This window comes from Ooceraea biroi, chromosome 1 (genome assembly GCF_003672135.1).
Source record: "Ooceraea biroi isolate clonal line C1 chromosome 1, Obir_v5.4, whole genome shotgun sequence".
Lineage (NCBI taxonomy): Eukaryota > Metazoa > Arthropoda > Insecta > Hymenoptera > Formicidae > Ooceraea > Ooceraea biroi.
In genome coordinates this window covers 6,618,610-6,636,009 of record NC_039506.1, presented here as the reverse complement: position 1 = coordinate 6,636,009, position 17,400 = coordinate 6,618,610, and the positions used below count along the sequence as shown (strand labels likewise).

The following is a 17,400-nucleotide window of genomic DNA, read 5'->3' as shown; positions in this document are numbered from 1 at the left end:
AATTTACAAAATGTAAATTGTATATTTCTCTTCAACAAATTTCAAGAATAATATATAATAAGTATAAGAATATAATGTGCTACAAATCAGATATATACAATTGATAATCACATAGAATATATAAAACTTACTACTCATATTTTATATAGTGTGTATCTTACGGAAAACGATATAAAAATTTTATTTGAGTTCCTTGAAAGTACTTCATGTGTACAGAATTATGTTTTCTTGCGGATTCTGCTCCTACTGCTCTGTTCTGGTACATAAAATGTAATACACTGAAAATAAAAAAGTCCAAATTATTTTAATAACTTCTTAAGATGCTTAATCACTACATTTTCACTGCATAAAAAGAAGCGCACCTGTTCATCCAAAAAACTCATGAGATTGGGAAGCTTGCATTTGAATCCATGTGTCCGTAACGTGGAACGTAACTCTTCGATATTTATAGGTTCGTATTGTAATATCTTGTTATACAAAGCTTTGTCAAGATTTATCAGTTTCGTAAAGGCTTTTGTAATATCTGATGAATTTTCTAACGGCGGATACGATTCGGTTTCATAAAATTCCATTTCTTTGCTGACTCTATCTTTTAAAGAATTTATACTCTTATTGCTGTAATAAATATCATTACGCTGCATCTACCGTACACGATATATCAAAAAAGAATATTTAATATTTACATTAGGTTTACCTATCCTGAGAACAAAGCAGTTCATCATCATTTCCCTCGACGTTGTCGGGTTTTTCTACATAATTATCTTCTACATTCCGCTTTTTTTTTGGTGGGCCATCATCTTCATCGCTTGATATTTCAGTGACTTTTTCTTCTGGAATCACCTCAGTTGTAGGTATCAAGGGATGAAGCTCGTTATAAATGTGCGATAACAATTTTACAGCTCTGCTACGCTTTTGTATCTTTAATCCGTATTTTTTCATTTCTTTCTGGAAATTAAATAATACACTCGTACAAAAAAACATATTTTCAATCAAAGGAATTTATCATTATTAATAAACTTACGTGCAATTCAGGAGAACTCATACTATTGTAATGAGGCGAAGGCGTAACATCTTTGTCGAATATTTTAGGCTCAATTTTTGCATCTCCAATCTTTTGACTATAACTGCATTGCAATTGCGAAGATATATCTTTAAAAGTTGTCTCCTGATTACGTAATATGTTGCTACTAATCTGTCCTTCTGATAAAGATTTTTTCTTAAATGTCCTAATAGCTGCAAAATTTTGAGTCAAAGACGTTCTATTACGGTCTAAATTTCCAGACGTGATATCGTCAGCTATGCCGCTAGTTTTGATATTCTTGTTATTATTTTTATTAGTGCATCTTCGTGCATTACTTTTTCGAAATTCTGTCAAAGTTAACACGCTACTTGATTGACTCCTTTCCAAAGCTTGCTGTTCTCGTTTTTCGTATTTCTCGACGTCCACGTTTGCAAGATATATATCGTCTTCGAAGTTGAAAGAATGTTCGATGGACTTTTTTAATTCACAATTGTTTGACGACTCTGACATAAATTTATTGCAGTCTTTGCCGTCTGAATATCGACTTTCTACATTCGAAAAATCCAGACTGGAAAATGTCGCCGTCGAGTTTGGGATAAATCCTTTCTGGTTATCACGCGATTTATTTAATCTAGATGTGTTTTGCGTAAAATATGCGTTAAGGTTTACATTATCAGATTTGCTACCTGTACTACTGTTGACGCTATCATGATTTGAACCGATTATCCCACTACTGTCTCTTTGTTCCTCTAAAGTTGTCGTCACGGCTTTTGGAATACTGACTGATTGACCATTTTCTTTATCTTCTATATTTTGTCCATTATTCTCTCTTGATTTTTTAGATTGTTGCACGAGACGAAACATTGGATTCTCGTGATCAGCATCATCGTCTTGTACAGGACAACTGACGCTGGAAGATATGCTCTCAATCTCTGTATCCGACGAAACAATTATATCTACATCTTGTGTCAACACTTCATCATTCTCACGTTCATCAATTTCATTACTTTCATTGACCAAAGTGGATGAGGTACTTTCATTAGACAGATCACTGTCTGATGCATTTTTCTCGATTACCGCGCGATATTTCGCAATGCTATTATCCTTGTGATCTTTCATGTATTTAGAATACATAGAAATCTCTGTCTCATTCACTTCTACATCAGAAATACTCTCATTTGACGATTGACTTGTTGTTGCTGATGGTGGCGCAGTTACGACTTGCTTTGTTAAGTTGCTATCCTTTTCAGCTGGTGAAGTAAAGTTTTTCGTGCAATATAACGTATCATCGTAAGGTTCTGCCAGTGTCTTAGGGGATACAGAAATTGGATGTAAAGTCTCAGTTTGCTTGCCATTTTCACGTTCACTAGAACAATGAGAATAAAATTCTGGATTTTTGTTAGCATATGACTGTATGCATCGTTCCATTATACTTAATCTACCAGGTTTATTGTTTGTGCTGATTGGCTGTTCAGCATTACTCGATTGAACATCTTCGGGGATACGTTTGTCTATGTGAAATGGATTTTTATGTCTCATAGGAGATATTTGTACGTCACATTCTATATCGGAATCTGTATCTAAATCCGAATCCGATTTTGCGTTTTGCCTTTGAATTTTCTCGATGAACAATGTTAGATCACTTTTCTGGTTTGGTATACTCGATTTACTGCTTTGAGCAGCGTCACTCGAAGAATTTTTCTGTAAAGAATTGTTAATGGTGGGCGGTTTCACTGAATTTGATTCAGAATCCGAATCAATCTCGATTACATCCTGTTCCACATTTTTCGAACAAGTGGCTGTATCTTCGATCGATTCTGAATGTTCTGCGCTCCGAGGCCTCCTAACTGGTGATCTTTGACTAGAGATATCAGCGTCTGCATCTTGTTTAATCAAGCTTAATAATATGTTAATATTTGAATCTTCCTGCTCCTCGGAGCACATTGTGCTTGTATCATTATACTTTGTCACGTCAGGCGCATCGTCAAACATGTCAGGAGATGCGCTAAAGTCAAACTTGGTGGGTGTGTTATTTCTAGATTTTATTTTATCCGGTGATTTCATTAAAATAATATTTTCACTTTCCAGAACGTAGGACTCCTCTATAGATGTGTGATTATCTTCAAAAGAATCTATATTATCTTCCTGCAACAGTGCTTCTCGAGGACGCAGATTGTTGTCCAAGCCATCACGCGTATGATTCGACGATGTATTGGAAGTAGATTCATTTAGTTTCAAAACACCTGAAGTGGTTTCCACATTTTCACGTATACTTTCCACGTTTTCACAATTTTTAGAATCATCTTCGACTTTTGTTACATCAGATGTAAGCTCTCTTTGACGCAAGTAAGCAAACAAATCGTTTACTTTATATTTTCTCGCTAAACCTCTGATGCTCGATAATGACGCATCGATATCGAGTACCTTCGAATTTCTGTTTATCACGCCACAATAAACGAACTCTAGAAAAGCCAGAGCGACGTCGTAATCCGTATCGATCCAAGAAATTTTTTCTTTCGCAGTAGCGAATTCTGTATCATTGGAAATTACGTCAAGTAAGATGTTAGCACAACGTACGTAGAAAACTAGCTTGTGCGTCCAAATGTGTTTGCCGTTTCTCACGAGTATGATAATATCACTTGCGGAACTATCATTCAGTATGTCTCCCCAACTTTTTACAAATATATCAAGAAATCTTTTCTCCTTGCAACATGCTTTCATCTCATTCGAAGAAATCGTTAATTCCTCTTCATCAACTGCTGCCTCTACAGTTTCTACTTCTTTTGCTTTTTGCTTTTTGTGTAAAAAAATAAAATATAAAATATAATTACATTTTATATAATATATAATTATGTGTTACATGAAGCTGATTTAAGTTATACACAAAGCAATTCTTCTATCGCGTTATATGACACTACTATATATATTTTACATATGTATTTTTATAAATAGTTTGTTAACTTAACAACCAACTTACGCTTAATTTCTGTTCTTTCTTGGACGGCGTAGTCTGAGGCAATAATTGGTCTACATAAAATACATTTTCAGACGCAGTTAATCTTGTCCTATCCCACAATGTATTCTCCTAGAAAAACAGAAAGACATGGATGTCGGAATGCACATACATTCGAAATTTGCAAAATGGTTTCTACTAAATTAAGAATCGAATGTAATTACAGTCTGACGCAATTCCTGAAGCAGTCGATTTTTGATAATAATTTTCTTTTCGACGTTATCACTCCGTTCTTCCTCTTCCTGCAATCCTTGAGTGAAATCTCTGTAGCCCATAAGTATTTCAGCTATTCTCTCTGCTAAAATACGTTCCCTTTCTACTGCCGTACGTCTCTGAAGAATGGTCCGTTCAATAGGTCTTTCTTAAAAAAAAAATAGAAAGGAGGATTGAAAATGAAGATATAAATTTATTTTAGTAGTCACACTTATCGATCGCGGCAATTATACTATACAGATAATACATACTTCTCTTAGTTTTATTGGACAAGTTATCTGCCGGTGATATATTTCGGTCGCTAATGAATCCAAAGCTCTGCAACGTCGTTTTCCGACACTGCTCTGCATTATTATCTGGCAATAACGGATTGGACGATATAACCATCATTTGTTCACCCCATTCTTCCATCTCCTCTTTTTCATGTAAGGATTTGGAAAGTGCTAAAGCAAGCTGAAGATCGGGGTCGTCGTGGGACGCCTGGAAAAGCACACCTATTCAAACGCAAACTACCCCAAAACCATTTCTGTCATTCCGTATAAAATACCTACCAATTTACGCGGAGCAGGTTTCTTCTTCTCTTGTAACGCAGGGGCGGAAAGTAAACCCAATGACTTCCTCTCCGCAGCCTGCCGCTCTTGCAGTTCCACCGCAACCATCAGCTTCTTCGTCGACACGTTATTTTTTATCGCACAGCTCTTCATATGTATAGCTTGCGAGCTTTCATCTTTGAAGTTCTTAAAACATAACGGACACACGCAAGCTGTTTTCACATCAGCTGGGTCTGCTTTTTTCTCCGATTTGAAAAACGATGATTCGATCGGTGGCTGTTGTACATCGTGTAAAATTTTCCTACTATGTGACGGTTTGCCCTCGATTTTTTTGTCGTTGTTAATGGGTTTCGATTTAGAGTGGGGTATCGGCTTTTTTTTCGACTTATTCGTGTACTTATTACTGCTAATAATTGTTGGTTGCACAGAATACATTCTTTTCGGTGATTTGAAGTCCAGTATACTATCATCGTCACATTGAGACTGTGATGTACAAGTTGTATCATTCTTTTCACACTTGTCATTGGAAGTAGAAAGACGAGTCTTATTATCTGCACTAAATACAGAGAAACATATTTTTGTATTACCCTATCAGGTTCTACATGTTGACATAAAAAGTAAACATAAAAACAAATATTCACAGGAATTAATTTTAACAGGAAAAAGAAACAATAAAAATATTGCAAGATCGTTTGTACATTACTTATATTTCTTTCTCGTAAAATATGTTTTATAAAAAGGTACTTGTTATTACATAAAACTACATGTTTGACTGAGGATTGAGTTTTAATACATCATGTTATGTATATACACATATATATATATATACCTTTCTTTATCTTTCCTTAACCGTAATCTCCTCTCTGGACTACTAGGCTTACATAACCCACCTTCTTTAAGATCCATTATACATCTATGTGAAAACTCAATGTGTACTATTATTTAATCTTGTTCAGTTTTTTGTGCATCCTCTGATTCAGGTTTAAATAATCCTTCCCAAAACAGCTTGTCGGCAAGCTCGTGCATAATTGGAGGATAGTCTACAAGATAGTCCCTTTTTCTAGCCTCTTCTAACATTTTCTTATACGTATCGTCGGTATTTGCGAGCGGAATTACACTGTAATAGTGGAATAAAATTTCATTACAGGAATTATGCTCCAATTCTAGAATAAGTTAATATTTGTAAATACTATTTCCAAGATTTTTCGATTCAAAATTAAATAAAGTTAAATAATAAATAAAATTGAAGAATACGCGAAACACAAATATTTATCCGAAAATACACGAATGCATACGAAGTACTTACTTTTTTCTATAGGAAAGGTATAATATACCACCGTAGAAAAGTGTCACGCCAAGTGATATGAGATTTACATATCTTCCGAGCGGGGTGCCTCTGGTCTGACGCGGTTTTCTATGCGTTTTATCCGCAGGATCATGCGGCATTTCATGTAAATTAATCAAGAAAGAAAAAGCTCAAGTAATGTGCACCACGTTATTATGCACAATCTTCAATGATGCAGTTTAACATTATCTATGCGAATCCTCTAATAACCTAAAACGCACGATTCTTCCGTGCCGTATCGCACGTGAATAGAGAACACGATGTAAAAAGAAAGATGTATTGCGCATAGCGGCGGCGGCATGATGAGCGCAACCAATTGAAATTTCGGTCCAAATGCACCGCGAAATTTGAACACGAAATACTCACATATATTTAAAATATTGGTCGCACGTACTTAAATCTTAGTGCCCACGATGCTAGAAATCAATTTGTAGCTTTTATGAAAAAGCTGCAAGTTGATTGGTCACATATTTCTTGGATCGAGATCTCGGATCGATTTCTAGCATCGTGGACACAAAGCTTTAAATGCAGATATTTGAGAGGCCGATACCCAGACAGCACAAGGATGTCCTAAGGACATCCAAAGAACATCCAGGACGTACATGTGTGATATCCTGAGGATATCCCATTTTAATCCTCGATCTCCTCTGGATGTCCCGAGGAAGAGGAAATGATAGCCGTATATGATCCTCTGGAATATCGAGGGAAATCCTATGAAATATCCTAAGGATTTCTATAGGATATGTTGGGACATTATTCTTACGTTTCAAGGACGAAACCCATACAGCACAGAAGCTCCAGGGACGTCGCAGGGACGTCCACAGGATATATGTCCTAATTGATTTCTGTGCTGTATGGGTATTTATCAATTCTATATATCAGTGCCTCAAAGATAGACAGAGTTAAGTCACATTTTTGTAAAAAACTAGATTTTTATATTTTATGAATTACTTTCTAAATTTCGTATAGTGGAATCTCACTCTTGTGGAACGAGATATCACTTCAAGCAATAATGATTTCAAAAGAAAAGAAGAAGAAAAGAGTACTGGATCGGTTTTCCGGATGGTTATTTATAAGGTGATAACGCAAATGTTTCTTGCGAGAACGTCACGCCTGCCTGGCCATCTATCGGTCGCTTGGTGAATTAGAGGCGGGAATCTCAGGATATCCTGGATGTGTTTAGGATAATTTTAGGACGTTATAATCTATCTGACATAATATAGACAGGCCATATATTTTACAAACATCCTGTGGTTATCCAGTGGATATTTATATTTTATTACAATATTCAAAATTTCTAATTATGTTAAATATTTTACATAATTGAAAATAATTATAAATACATACTAAATTTTCATAAAACAAATTTAGAATCATATCTTAAAACATCCTCGAAATATCCTGAATCGTCCTGGACATATTCAGGATAATCCTGAGGACATTTTGTGCTGTCTGGGTAGGGATGGGCGAAATTTGGAAATTTTGTTGCTATCGCTCGTTCCGTTTTCCATTCTGCATATGTATTTTCTAATGTTGGAAGTCTCTGCTTCTATTGCCGTGCCATCGCTATCACTATCGCTTTCGCTTTATATTATCGCCTGCTAACTTTTTAACGATAATTTCGCTATCGTTATCATTACAGAATCGCACTTCTGCCAGTTCTGCCCATTTATTTATCACTATCGCTATCGACCGGACGGACTTCAAACTGTTTTTCTATTTCTATCAAACTGTCACTGGCCGGAAGCGTGCAACAGAGGGGATTTCCAGAGGGGAAGATCAGGACGAAGACAATACTTCGACTTGAACGAAAGAAGATTGATCGCTTACTCGACATCATCAGCCGCTTGAGAGACGATCTTCTTGTTGCGATTTTTTAATACTTTCACAACGAAGTCTCATCAGAGATTATTGTCAATCGGAAGAGAAGTTCAGTTTGTCAAAAGCAAGAGGAGACGGAAACATCAGTCACGATGGGGAGCGTGAATGTTAACCGCAATGTCAGTGATGCCTTCTACCGTTACAAGATGCCGCGGATTCAAGCAAAAGTGGAGGGCAAGGGAAATGGCATCAAAACGGTAATTGTTAACATGGTGGACGTAGCAAAGGCGATCGGCCGTCCAGCCACATATCCAACCCTATACTTTGGCTGCGAACTGGGTGTCCAGATACAATTCGACTTCAGGAATGAACGCTTTATCGTTAACGGTTCGCACGATGCCACAACACTTCAGGATTTGCTGGACGGTTTTATCCGGAAATATGTTCTCTGCCCTGCTTGCGACAATCCGGAAACCGAGCTGATGGTCAGCTTAAAGAGGGGCGCAATTTTCCAAGATTGCAAGGCTTGCAGCCATCATGGTCGCATCATGGAGCGCAACCACAAATTGAACACGTACATTCTAAAAAATCCGCCAAGCTTGAATTCAGCAGTGCAAGGTAGTTCATTAACGGAAGGCAATCGCTCGAAACATGTCAACGAAGAAGCTGCGACTGCGGCCACTGCTGTCACTGCCAACGACAATGATCAATCTGGTTCTCTGGAAAATGAGCTCAACAACTCTGCAGACATCGTGGTGGAACCACCGCCTGAAAGAACGGTGAATAATTCATTATTATTTATTTATTAAAATAATTTAAAACTTATTTATAATTATTTTAAATATATACTATTTAAATATATACTATTGCTAAAAAAGGCATATAATATTTGCAGGTGAGGAATAAACTAACAAAGAAAGGATACTTAACAATGACAAGTAAAACAATCTTAATATTATTAGGGGCAATTGCTATAGCTGCTAGTGCAATACCAACAGTAACCACTGCAAGTCCACGTAAAAGACAAGAACCATCACAAACATCAGAAGAAATAAGAAAAACAATTGAAAAACAACTGAAGGAGAACAATTAATTGTCATTGATGATGAACAAAACAATTTCAGTAATTTAAAAATGAGTAATAGTAATGAACAAGATCAAGATAAACTACTCCATCACCTGAAACAAAAGAAAGAGAGAACACTGCAAACTTTCTAGGAATTTAGCAGGTCAAGCAATATTGAATAATAATTATTTGTCAAACATGTGGAGGATCAATTATAGTCATCCTATTAATTGGTGTTCTTATTATAAGTGCCTTTGGTCTTATAGTTAGTTATTTTTACTAAATAAGTATAAATAATAATAAGTAATAAAAGTAATTAGTTATAAATAATTATAAATAATAATTTATAATAACTAAAACTTTTTAACGTATAGGCTATATTAATATAAAAAAACTTCAAATAATGAAGTTTTTTTATTTATTTCATATTTCAATTAGTTTTACTAATATAAGATCATTTTCCTTTTTGAAATTATTGTTAACTTTAATAATTTTTTGTTTATTATTATATTAACTATTATAAAATACAATCTCTCTGTACGTGGTATGGTATGTTTATATTTTTCATTATTTTGAACTTTCTAACTCTGTCTCGCAATATTGTGTTGTAGATTAAGCTCTTTATTTTTTTGTTGATTTTTTATTTTCCAGTAATAAACAGGTTTATTGAAGAATTACTATTATATTACGATTTTCTTTATTTAAATCAATAAAGGGTTCTTTACCAGTAAAAGTAGGACACATTCCTCCGGGATGAGCAATAAATAAATTTTCTATTCTTCCCCTTGAAAACAAGTTTTTTACCATGGATCAGTATAATAATACACAGTTTGTGCTGGATCATCAATGTCAATTTTAATTTAATTTGCTAATAAATAAATTAAAAGTCAAAAATATTTCGGAGTTCGTCAGCTTCTCTCACCTTGCTGATGTATCGGCGGACATCTTCAAGGTGATACGCGATATCACCACTGCGGGACGAGTGGCGCTGGCGGCAGTCATATGCGAGCATACTGTCCTGCAGCGCAGACTCAGTTAGGTTCTCAGCCAGTCTCGGTTTAGCACGTTTCAGTTTCGATACGTTTCTGGTCGAGTACGACGTGGTATTCACAGGAATCTGTCAACAACAGGAGTCCTCGCCAATTCCTTTTAGCGACCGACGATCCCCAGCAGAGCAACGGCGGAAAATAGCACAAGACTGCTTTGAGCGACCACTCTCCATTCGCGAGGCATCCCGCAGCGCAATTCGTTGACCCTGATCGATCAGAGCAACGCAAGCACCACCCGGGACACGTCGGACTGTTCCCGAGGAGGACGATCCATCTGTCCCGTATCTCGGCTCACCCGAGCGGAAGATTTTCACGCTAGAAGGCGGCCGTCCAGCAGGGCGATACCATTTTATATGACTTTACTTCGACAACGAGGTGAGCTTTCCCTCGTCCTCTCTCTCTCTCTCTTTCTCGCTCTCTCTGTCGCTCAGCTCTCTTGCTCGTGCACGCTAATTTTAGCGATCAGCCATTTTGGACATCCATAAGGCACGATGCGCACGAGTGAGGGAGCGAACTATGATCCCCTTGCTCTCCTACGGAAATAAGCGTGTCCCTCTTCTCCGACGACGACGCCTCGAGTGCGTGTCGCATGAACGATGATGCGTCATTGCCATCGCGGGGAAGAATCTCTCTTGAACCGGTCTCGCGAATTGCGCACACGCTGCACGTATCTCGGCCCTGCTTGCTCGGTCGCACTCGTGGCTCCCGTGTTGGACACAAAACTGATACCTTCTTATCGATGATCGGCCCCGCCGATAAAAGGAATGTCGCGACCGCATGCGACTGTATTTCTGGATAAACGCGTTTTTTTTTTGCGATGTTCCCTGCTGATCGAAAACACGCATCGGAAAATGTGTATTGCACCTTGAGGAAGTAAAGCTTCACATGTCATGTATTCGAAACTGATCCTGCAATGTTGCGATATTTTATTGATGGATTCGCCTCGATGTAGTCTTCGAAGCTTGAACATCTGTTTGTTTATACAAAAATCAAACGAACAGTTTAGCCCCAAAATACATAGGTATCTAGTGCAAATATCTTGGCCTTTATCTGTTTGTTCTTCGCAACATATCTTCAATACGTTCCTACATTAAGAAGAAGAAGGTACTGTGGGAACATAGTGATTAACTCGAAGCAAGTGCTTTATTGTTGTATCGTTGCTCGGCAGTGTCTATTTATTAGTTACATTCAGAATGTACAGCGTTGGATCAGACGAATAACAGATATTCTTGTAAACAATTTGCATCACGCGTCCGATGTATTCGCATTACAAATTTGCATGCTGCGAACATTTGAAAATGATATTACACAATGATTAAGCTATATAACTACATAAAATATTTGAACTTCGCGGTATGACATGCTCGTTTGGAAAAACGTGAGAAACTTATTGAATAATTTCCTATGTCGTCATGCCTAACCATCGATTATCCATTTTCTCATTTCTCCCTCTCGTGTTTTATATGAAAATTGTATATGTTTTAAGATTATAAGATTAACAAAATCCCAGAAATATCTTTTTTTTTCATCTCCATTAGTGTTTCAAGCACTTCTGATAACATTAAAAAACATTCAATATGTTGATTGCTGATATCTCACATCTCCATTTTCAAAGATTTTTCAAGTATAAAGTATCATGAATCTTTCGCTTGCCCGTCTTTATCAATGTTAATAAATCAAAATGCCAGAAATGTATTATAATATCTCGTTATTTAAATAATCGATATTTTAATATCGGTTAAAGAAATACATAGAATACAATAGCTCCCCTTGAAATATGTATATGAATATTTATACATTATTTCGTAATGTAACAATTACTACATTTACACGAGCGCTACTTCGTAGTAACTTACTCGAATTATAATAACTTACGATAATTCTCTGCGTGTAAACGGGGTAAACCGATAATTCACTGCGTGTAAACGGGGTAAGTTACTATAATTCGAGTAAGTTACTACAGAAGTAGCGCTCGTGTAAATGTAGTAATTGTCGCAATAAAGAGTAGATAAAGAAAGAACGAACGAATTTACGAACGAATGCTTCGTACGTCGTTTACATATCGTACAAATTGCGAATTGCTGTGTCATCTAATGATAAGTACTCCACTGGTTCAATAGTGATCGCTTAGTAACTCGTCTATCGCTTAAATTAGATATTACAATGCATATCTGCCATTTTTGTTCACTAAATATGTTGGGATAATATCGATTACGCTATTTTTCTATAGAATTTTATTTAAATTGTAATCGATCAGTTTGTAATATCTTATATCCAAGAAATCTCTAACAATTAAGATACGATATCAGCAGTGATATTAAATATTTATTGTTATCAATGGTAACCTTATCTGATATAATCACAATTTTGTTTCAATTTATTTTTTTTTTTTTTTTGTGACAAATTTTTATCCAAATATTTAATAAAGCAGATAAAAGTTAATACATATTAAATTTAATATTAATCTCATAATTTACGATAAATCTACTTGATTAATAAAATTAAATAAAATTCATTTTATATTACAATTTAATAAAGATATTATTTTTCACGGTACATCTGTAATGCTCTGATTTCCACTATTTAGATTTAGATGTTTGATATATGTATTTAATTAGATTACATGACGTTATAAAAAAATGCTTAAATAGCTATCGGTGAATATCGGAGGCTAAACAATCTATATGTAAATAATCGTAAAGAATTTTTCTATTTCGCAGTTTTTGTTTTTCCATTACTCTTTCTCTCTTAATTTCATCGTGATGGGCAATGAGAATTAATCTGTATTTATATTATTTATACACTCCTATCAATAAATATAAACGAAACTTTTCTTCGATCAGCTATCAATACAGAAAATTTTATCTCTGAAGGTTGAACATTTCTACAGCATTAAAATGTGTATGAATAATTTATAATATTTTATATGGATGGACAAGAAAAAATATAAATAATTATTTAACTAGATAGCTATTTAAATAGATATTTAAAAATTTTTAATTCTCCCTCTCTGCGTATACGCGCGCTTTTGCTCTCATTATTTCTCTTTTCTTCTTCAAATTAAATAATAATGATAAATATTAAGAATAAAAGCACAGTGTATTAATTAAGAATTAAAAACATTGTTTTGTTGCATCCTATGTACTTTTTCAAAGGAATAGGTGCTTTTAAGTTGCAAAGATAATTTGAGATTATTTCATTAAACGGTGATAAGTTAAATGTTCCTCCTTTGTTCGCACGAGAATCGCAAGATGTTTTTTGTATTTATCTGACTAAGATGGCCTGCCGCTTTGACCCTTAAACATGTATAGCGTTTTCGATAACGATGCAAAATAATACTTCTTAATCAAACGTTAGTGGTTCTCATGTCAGTACGAGACATAAAATTTCCGCAATACAAACATCTCGCATACGAATAAATACTCTGCGATTTATCGCGTTGCAATTCTACGTTTTGCGATATATGTGCCGTATATATATATATCGATATAAATAAAACATATGTAACATTATACATAATATTTCATAGAGATAACATAAAATAATCTTTGCCATTTGCTATAGTGCAGCCGAGAGAGATGTGTTGTCTTTCTAAGAACGATATGATAATATTTATTGGAAGGGAATGTGTTTTTGTCAGCAATGAAGTGACATTACAAGTCACGCGCATTCACTTTCTCTGAATCCGAATCGCCAGCAGCTTCTCGCAAGCAAAAGCAAAAGCATGCCAGAACGGGTTTCATGGCGAGGAAAGCATTTGTCGGGGATTGTCAAGCCGACACTCACGATCGACAACAGCATAAACAAAACTTCTAAATTATTTATCAAATTAAATATTTGTTTATTCAATACGCACACATGCACATTATTCAAAATATGTTTGCCATTTAATTTAATTGGACACAGAGATAGTCAGGAAAACCGTAAACGAAAATCGTAACGAGATTTCCAATTTGGTCCGGACCTGGGTCAACCTATTCCACGACCTTCCACCAGGTCTTTCACGTTACTCGTGAATCATTAAACAGAATCACTCCCACTGATCAGCCAACCGCAAGATATTTCTACGAGGCACTGTTCAATTCTTGTTCACGGGATTAGGATTCAATTTTGAGAGATTAATCTAATCTCGCGCATGCGAGTGTGTATTAATGTCGTGTTCATTGTATAGATATCCGTCGTTCGATCGGCGAGCTACTACGAACCGAGCCGAGCACTCGGTAGTAGACGTAGAGTGACCTTGCCCGAAGATTACTTTTCTCTAGAGGAGACATCGGCGTACGAATCGGCGCCGTTACCCGGATCAATATACCGGCGCTGGTGCCGAAGACGCGTGCGCACCGCAGGGTAGACCGACCCGGGTCCCGAGAGTCGTCAAACCACGAAGAGACGAGCGACTAGTCCAGTTGTGCTAGCGAGAGGCCGACCTCCTCGACTCGCGAGCCTACCCCTGCGCGAGAATCGATTCTCTCTCGGCGACACGACAGACCTGCTCCACTTTTCCCTTCTCTCTCTAACTCTGTCTGTCTATCTGTCTGCTCTCGGACTTCGTCGTTCTTCTCTCTCCCTCTCTGCTCCGGGAGTGTGCTGTCGAGGGAAAAAGATCTGGGTACACCTGGTGATCAACGACAGCGACTGCGGCAGCCGCGTCACCGTCGCAAATCACGACTTATGCGTCTGTACCGAGCAGGTAACTCCCGCTCCCTGGTGCACACGCGATTCCCCGAGGGAGTTCACCGCGAACGATCGTCACTCCCCCACCGCGTTGACTGCCGAGATTTGCTAATAGGCTGCGGCATAACACTCGGTATTCACTCGTAAACACCCTTGATAATGCTTCTCAACGATTTTCTCGTGACACGTTGACACCAGTCTCGCGACGAAGACGCGAAGCAAAGATTTTCATCTTTTCAAACACTTTACTTTGTAAATTCGCGATAATATTCGTTGTTATTATAACAATATATCGGTTGTTCCGTAACGTTCTGATTATATATTACGCCACTATTATGTTCTATTCGGTCAGCTATTTTCTAAAAGTATTGTCTAAAAACTTGCACCTCATTTACTACAAGTTTTCTGAACGTTTTGCATGTTCGATTATGCACTTGTCATACTTACTCGGTATACGAAATATAATTTAATTCTGTCTTGATACATGCCAGCGTGTCTCAATAGTGTCTTAAGGTATCTAATAACCACGAAAGCGCCGCTTATAGCGCTGTAAATGGAGCGCAAGAATCAATATTAATAACGTACAGTTATTGTAAACAACTGCATCGGCTGCAATTGAGCGTGTAGAAATACGAGTGGCACTCTACAATACCAGACTGAAATGCGTATCGCGTCGTATTTGCATTTGCATATCTCAAATATACTGGCTGATAGAATAGAACATTCTATCCTTCGGAATGTCTTATGTATATCGTGTTGTAACGTCTTTGCTTTGTCCTTTTATCTTAATGCGAAGACAACATTGATTTCAAAGTATTTGTAGCGATCGTATAACTTCGTATGTGATTTCTATATATAAGTTTTGTAAAGTAAATATGCATTACTAAATCAACCTTTTTCGCGTCAGTGTAATGGAAAAAGTATTATTATAAATAAGTTAAAATAAAATATTTATCCTTATAATATAAGGATTAGTTAAACTTTTATTACATTAAATAAAATTATTAAGCTCTTATTAAATTAAATAAAATGTTGAAAATTGCATACGTTTCACGCGTTAATATCAAGTTTAATCATTTTAGATAAGTTTTTGCCATTTAGTTGTTAGGCTACCGTTTAATACACTTCGAGCGAGTTTTTATTTTATCGTGATTGCATTTGTTCGATTACTAAAAAGGAGAGGAGGGAGCTTAATCTGTTTATCGCAATTTTGTTTTCACGATCTTCAACATCTTCAAGAAGGACATTCAGTCCCATTCAGTCCTTGCGACTTTCACTATCATGATCCTGATACAGTCCGTTTCGCCCGAAAATCATCCGGATGATCGTTAACGTCCTAACCGGATGAGACACACCGGTCTGATGACATCATCTATGCCCGAAAATTCCCCCGGAATTCATCCCCATGGTTCTGTATCACGTGAGCGCTTTTAGCAGACCGAACCTGCATGGATAAAAAAACGACCTGCAAGATTTTCCTTATTTTCCTCTACACATGGAATACACCCTTAATTCCGTAATTAATATGATCCCGAGGTTAGCGCAAGAAACATAATAGTTACACTGCTTGAATATGTGAAAAGATGACTTTTAATATATTTGCCAATTGCCATTCGAATTGGGAAATGTTTCAACTTTGTTGTAAAATAGAATAGAAGCTCAGCATCGCACTTCGAGATCAACAGAAGGAATCAATGGTCCATTTTCCGTCATTCGTAGAAACATCCAGGATATCATCCAGAAGGAAAGGATTGGCGTGTAGCAAAGGCGACGGCGACGGTAGAGCGTTATCATCCGACAGACGATCATTAAACGGCAACACCATCACTACCCACGATCATTTGTTTCCGCGCGACTTAACCCGCGAGTTAACGTCGGCATTATCACCAACCTGGTACCACCAATCGCCAGGCTTTCTTAGAGCGACGAGCGACGGACAGGCAGCGTGTATGATCATTGAAGACTATCCCCGTACCCCGCCCGCCACCGCGAAACCGAGGCAACACCCGAGGCATCAAGATACCATCCAACGGTTCTTAAACCTCCATTTGATTCTGCCCAAACACAGAACTTCAAAATTTTCCAGGTGAATATGAACTTTGATGATTATGAAACTAGCCACCTTTGATTTTTAATCTTGATATAATTAATTTAAAAAAATGTATGACACGATATTACTGTAGCAAGTTTCTTTTTTCAAATCTTTTAAAATTAAATTTCTGGTCTTTCTTTTTTATTTGATTCAACTTATGATTAAAATTAACTGATGATAAGCCTTTAAGATATTAATGTATACTTGTGCAGTAATAGGCATCGGAAGCTACAACCGTTCAGAGAAACGTGACTGGCGTCAGCAGCGGGTAGCGGCGCGACACGCCTTACCGCTAATAAAGATTGCAACCTTGAGAAGAGGCAGAACAACCCTGACTCGACACGCTGTCACGAGCCACCGCGAGTGGGTAGCAGCAGCCCTTGCCTGCTATTGGTCACCACCAGCTATCAAACTGTCGCTGGCTGGAAGCGTGCAACAGAGGGGATTTAGAAGAACTAGGACGAAGACATTACCGACTTGAAAAAAAAAAGAAGATTGGATAACGTACTCGACATCATCAGCCGCTTGAGAGACTATCTTCTTGTTGCAATTTTT

The 17,400-nt window shown here is 36.9% G+C and overlaps 3 protein-coding genes across 13 annotated transcripts; 2 read left to right on the top strand and 1 right to left on the bottom strand.

Annotated features, from left to right (window-relative positions):
• Positions 1 to 6,464, bottom strand: LOC113561415. Of its 7 annotated transcripts, none has more exons than XM_026972626.1 (10): positions 6,105 to 6,464; positions 5,628 to 5,915; positions 4,799 to 5,354; positions 4,499 to 4,727; positions 4,199 to 4,395; positions 3,999 to 4,106; positions 1,022 to 3,814; positions 695 to 945; positions 363 to 615; positions 1 to 278 (listed from the first exon to the last, which is right to left on the bottom strand). In XM_026972626.1, the coding sequence occupies exons 2-10, from the start codon at positions 5,702 to 5,704 to the stop codon at positions 219 to 221; spliced, it is 4,524 nt and encodes a 1,507-aa protein (XP_026828427.1). In that variant the 5' UTR covers positions 5,705 to 5,915; positions 6,105 to 6,464; the 3' UTR covers positions 1 to 218. The 7 variants fall into 7 exon arrangements, with proteins under 7 accessions (XP_026828427.1, XP_026828430.1, XP_026828457.1 ...); XM_026972629.1 differs by having other exon boundaries at positions 363 to 585; XM_026972639.1 differs by lacking the exon at positions 1 to 278 and having other exon boundaries at positions 444 to 585; positions 684 to 945; positions 6,105 to 6,463.
• A 1,463-nt stretch (positions 6,465 to 7,927) lies between these two features.
• LOC113562667 (eukaryotic translation initiation factor 5-like) lies at positions 7,928 to 9,012 on the top strand. The gene is made up of 2 exons (XM_026972675.1): positions 7,928 to 8,743; positions 8,927 to 9,012. The coding sequence occupies exons 1-2, from the start codon at positions 8,117 to 8,119 to the stop codon at positions 8,939 to 8,941; spliced, it is 642 nt and encodes a 213-aa protein (XP_026828476.1). The 5' UTR covers positions 7,928 to 8,116; the 3' UTR covers positions 8,942 to 9,012.
• Positions 9,013 to 10,204: 1,192 nt separating this feature from the next.
• Positions 10,205 to 17,335, top strand: LOC105286774. Of its 5 annotated transcripts, XM_026972677.1 has the most exons (4): positions 14,685 to 14,769; positions 15,993 to 16,173; positions 16,473 to 16,839; positions 17,058 to 17,335. In XM_026972677.1, exons 2-4 carry the CDS (start codon positions 16,098 to 16,100, stop codon positions 17,095 to 17,097), a joined length of 483 nt encoding a protein of 160 aa, XP_026828478.1. In that variant the 5' UTR covers positions 14,685 to 14,769; positions 15,993 to 16,097; the 3' UTR covers positions 17,098 to 17,335. The 5 variants fall into 5 exon arrangements, with proteins under 5 accessions (XP_026828481.1, XP_026828479.1, XP_026828490.1 ...); XM_026972680.1 differs by lacking the exons at positions 14,685 to 14,769; positions 15,993 to 16,173 and adding an exon at positions 10,205 to 10,454; XM_026972678.1 differs by lacking the exons at positions 14,685 to 14,769; positions 15,993 to 16,173 and adding an exon at positions 10,205 to 10,454 and having other exon boundaries at positions 16,404 to 16,839.
• The last annotated feature ends 65 nt before the right edge of the window (positions 17,336 to 17,400 follow it).

Excerpts from the sequence above, each read along its gene's own strand:
- LOC113561415 (XM_026972626.1), bottom strand. The coding sequence starts at position 5,704 with ATGGATCTTAAAGAAGGTGGGTTATGTAAGCCTAGTAGTCCAGAGAGG. Across the intron at positions 4,107-4,198 it reads TTCAGGAATTGCGTCAGACT|GAGAATACATTGTGGGATAG; the intron begins GTAATTACATTC and ends CTGTTTTTCTAG. Across the intron at positions 616-694 it reads CTGCTTTGTTCTCAGGATAG|CAATAAGAGTATAAATTCTT; the intron begins GTAAACCTAATG and ends TATTTATTACAG.
- LOC105286774 (XM_026972677.1), top strand. The coding sequence starts at position 16,098 with ATGAGACACACCGGTCTGATGACATCATCTATGCCCGAAAATTCCCCC. Across the intron at positions 16,174-16,472 it reads TCCCCATGGTTCTGTATCAC|AAACATCCAGGATATCATCC; the intron begins GTGAGCGCTTTT and ends CGTCATTCGTAG. Across the intron at positions 16,840-17,057 it reads AGAACTTCAAAATTTTCCAG|TAATAGGCATCGGAAGCTAC; the intron begins GTGAATATGAAC and ends ATACTTGTGCAG.
- LOC113562667 (XM_026972675.1), top strand. The coding sequence starts at position 8,117 with ATGGGGAGCGTGAATGTTAACCGCAATGTCAGTGATGCCTTCTACCGT.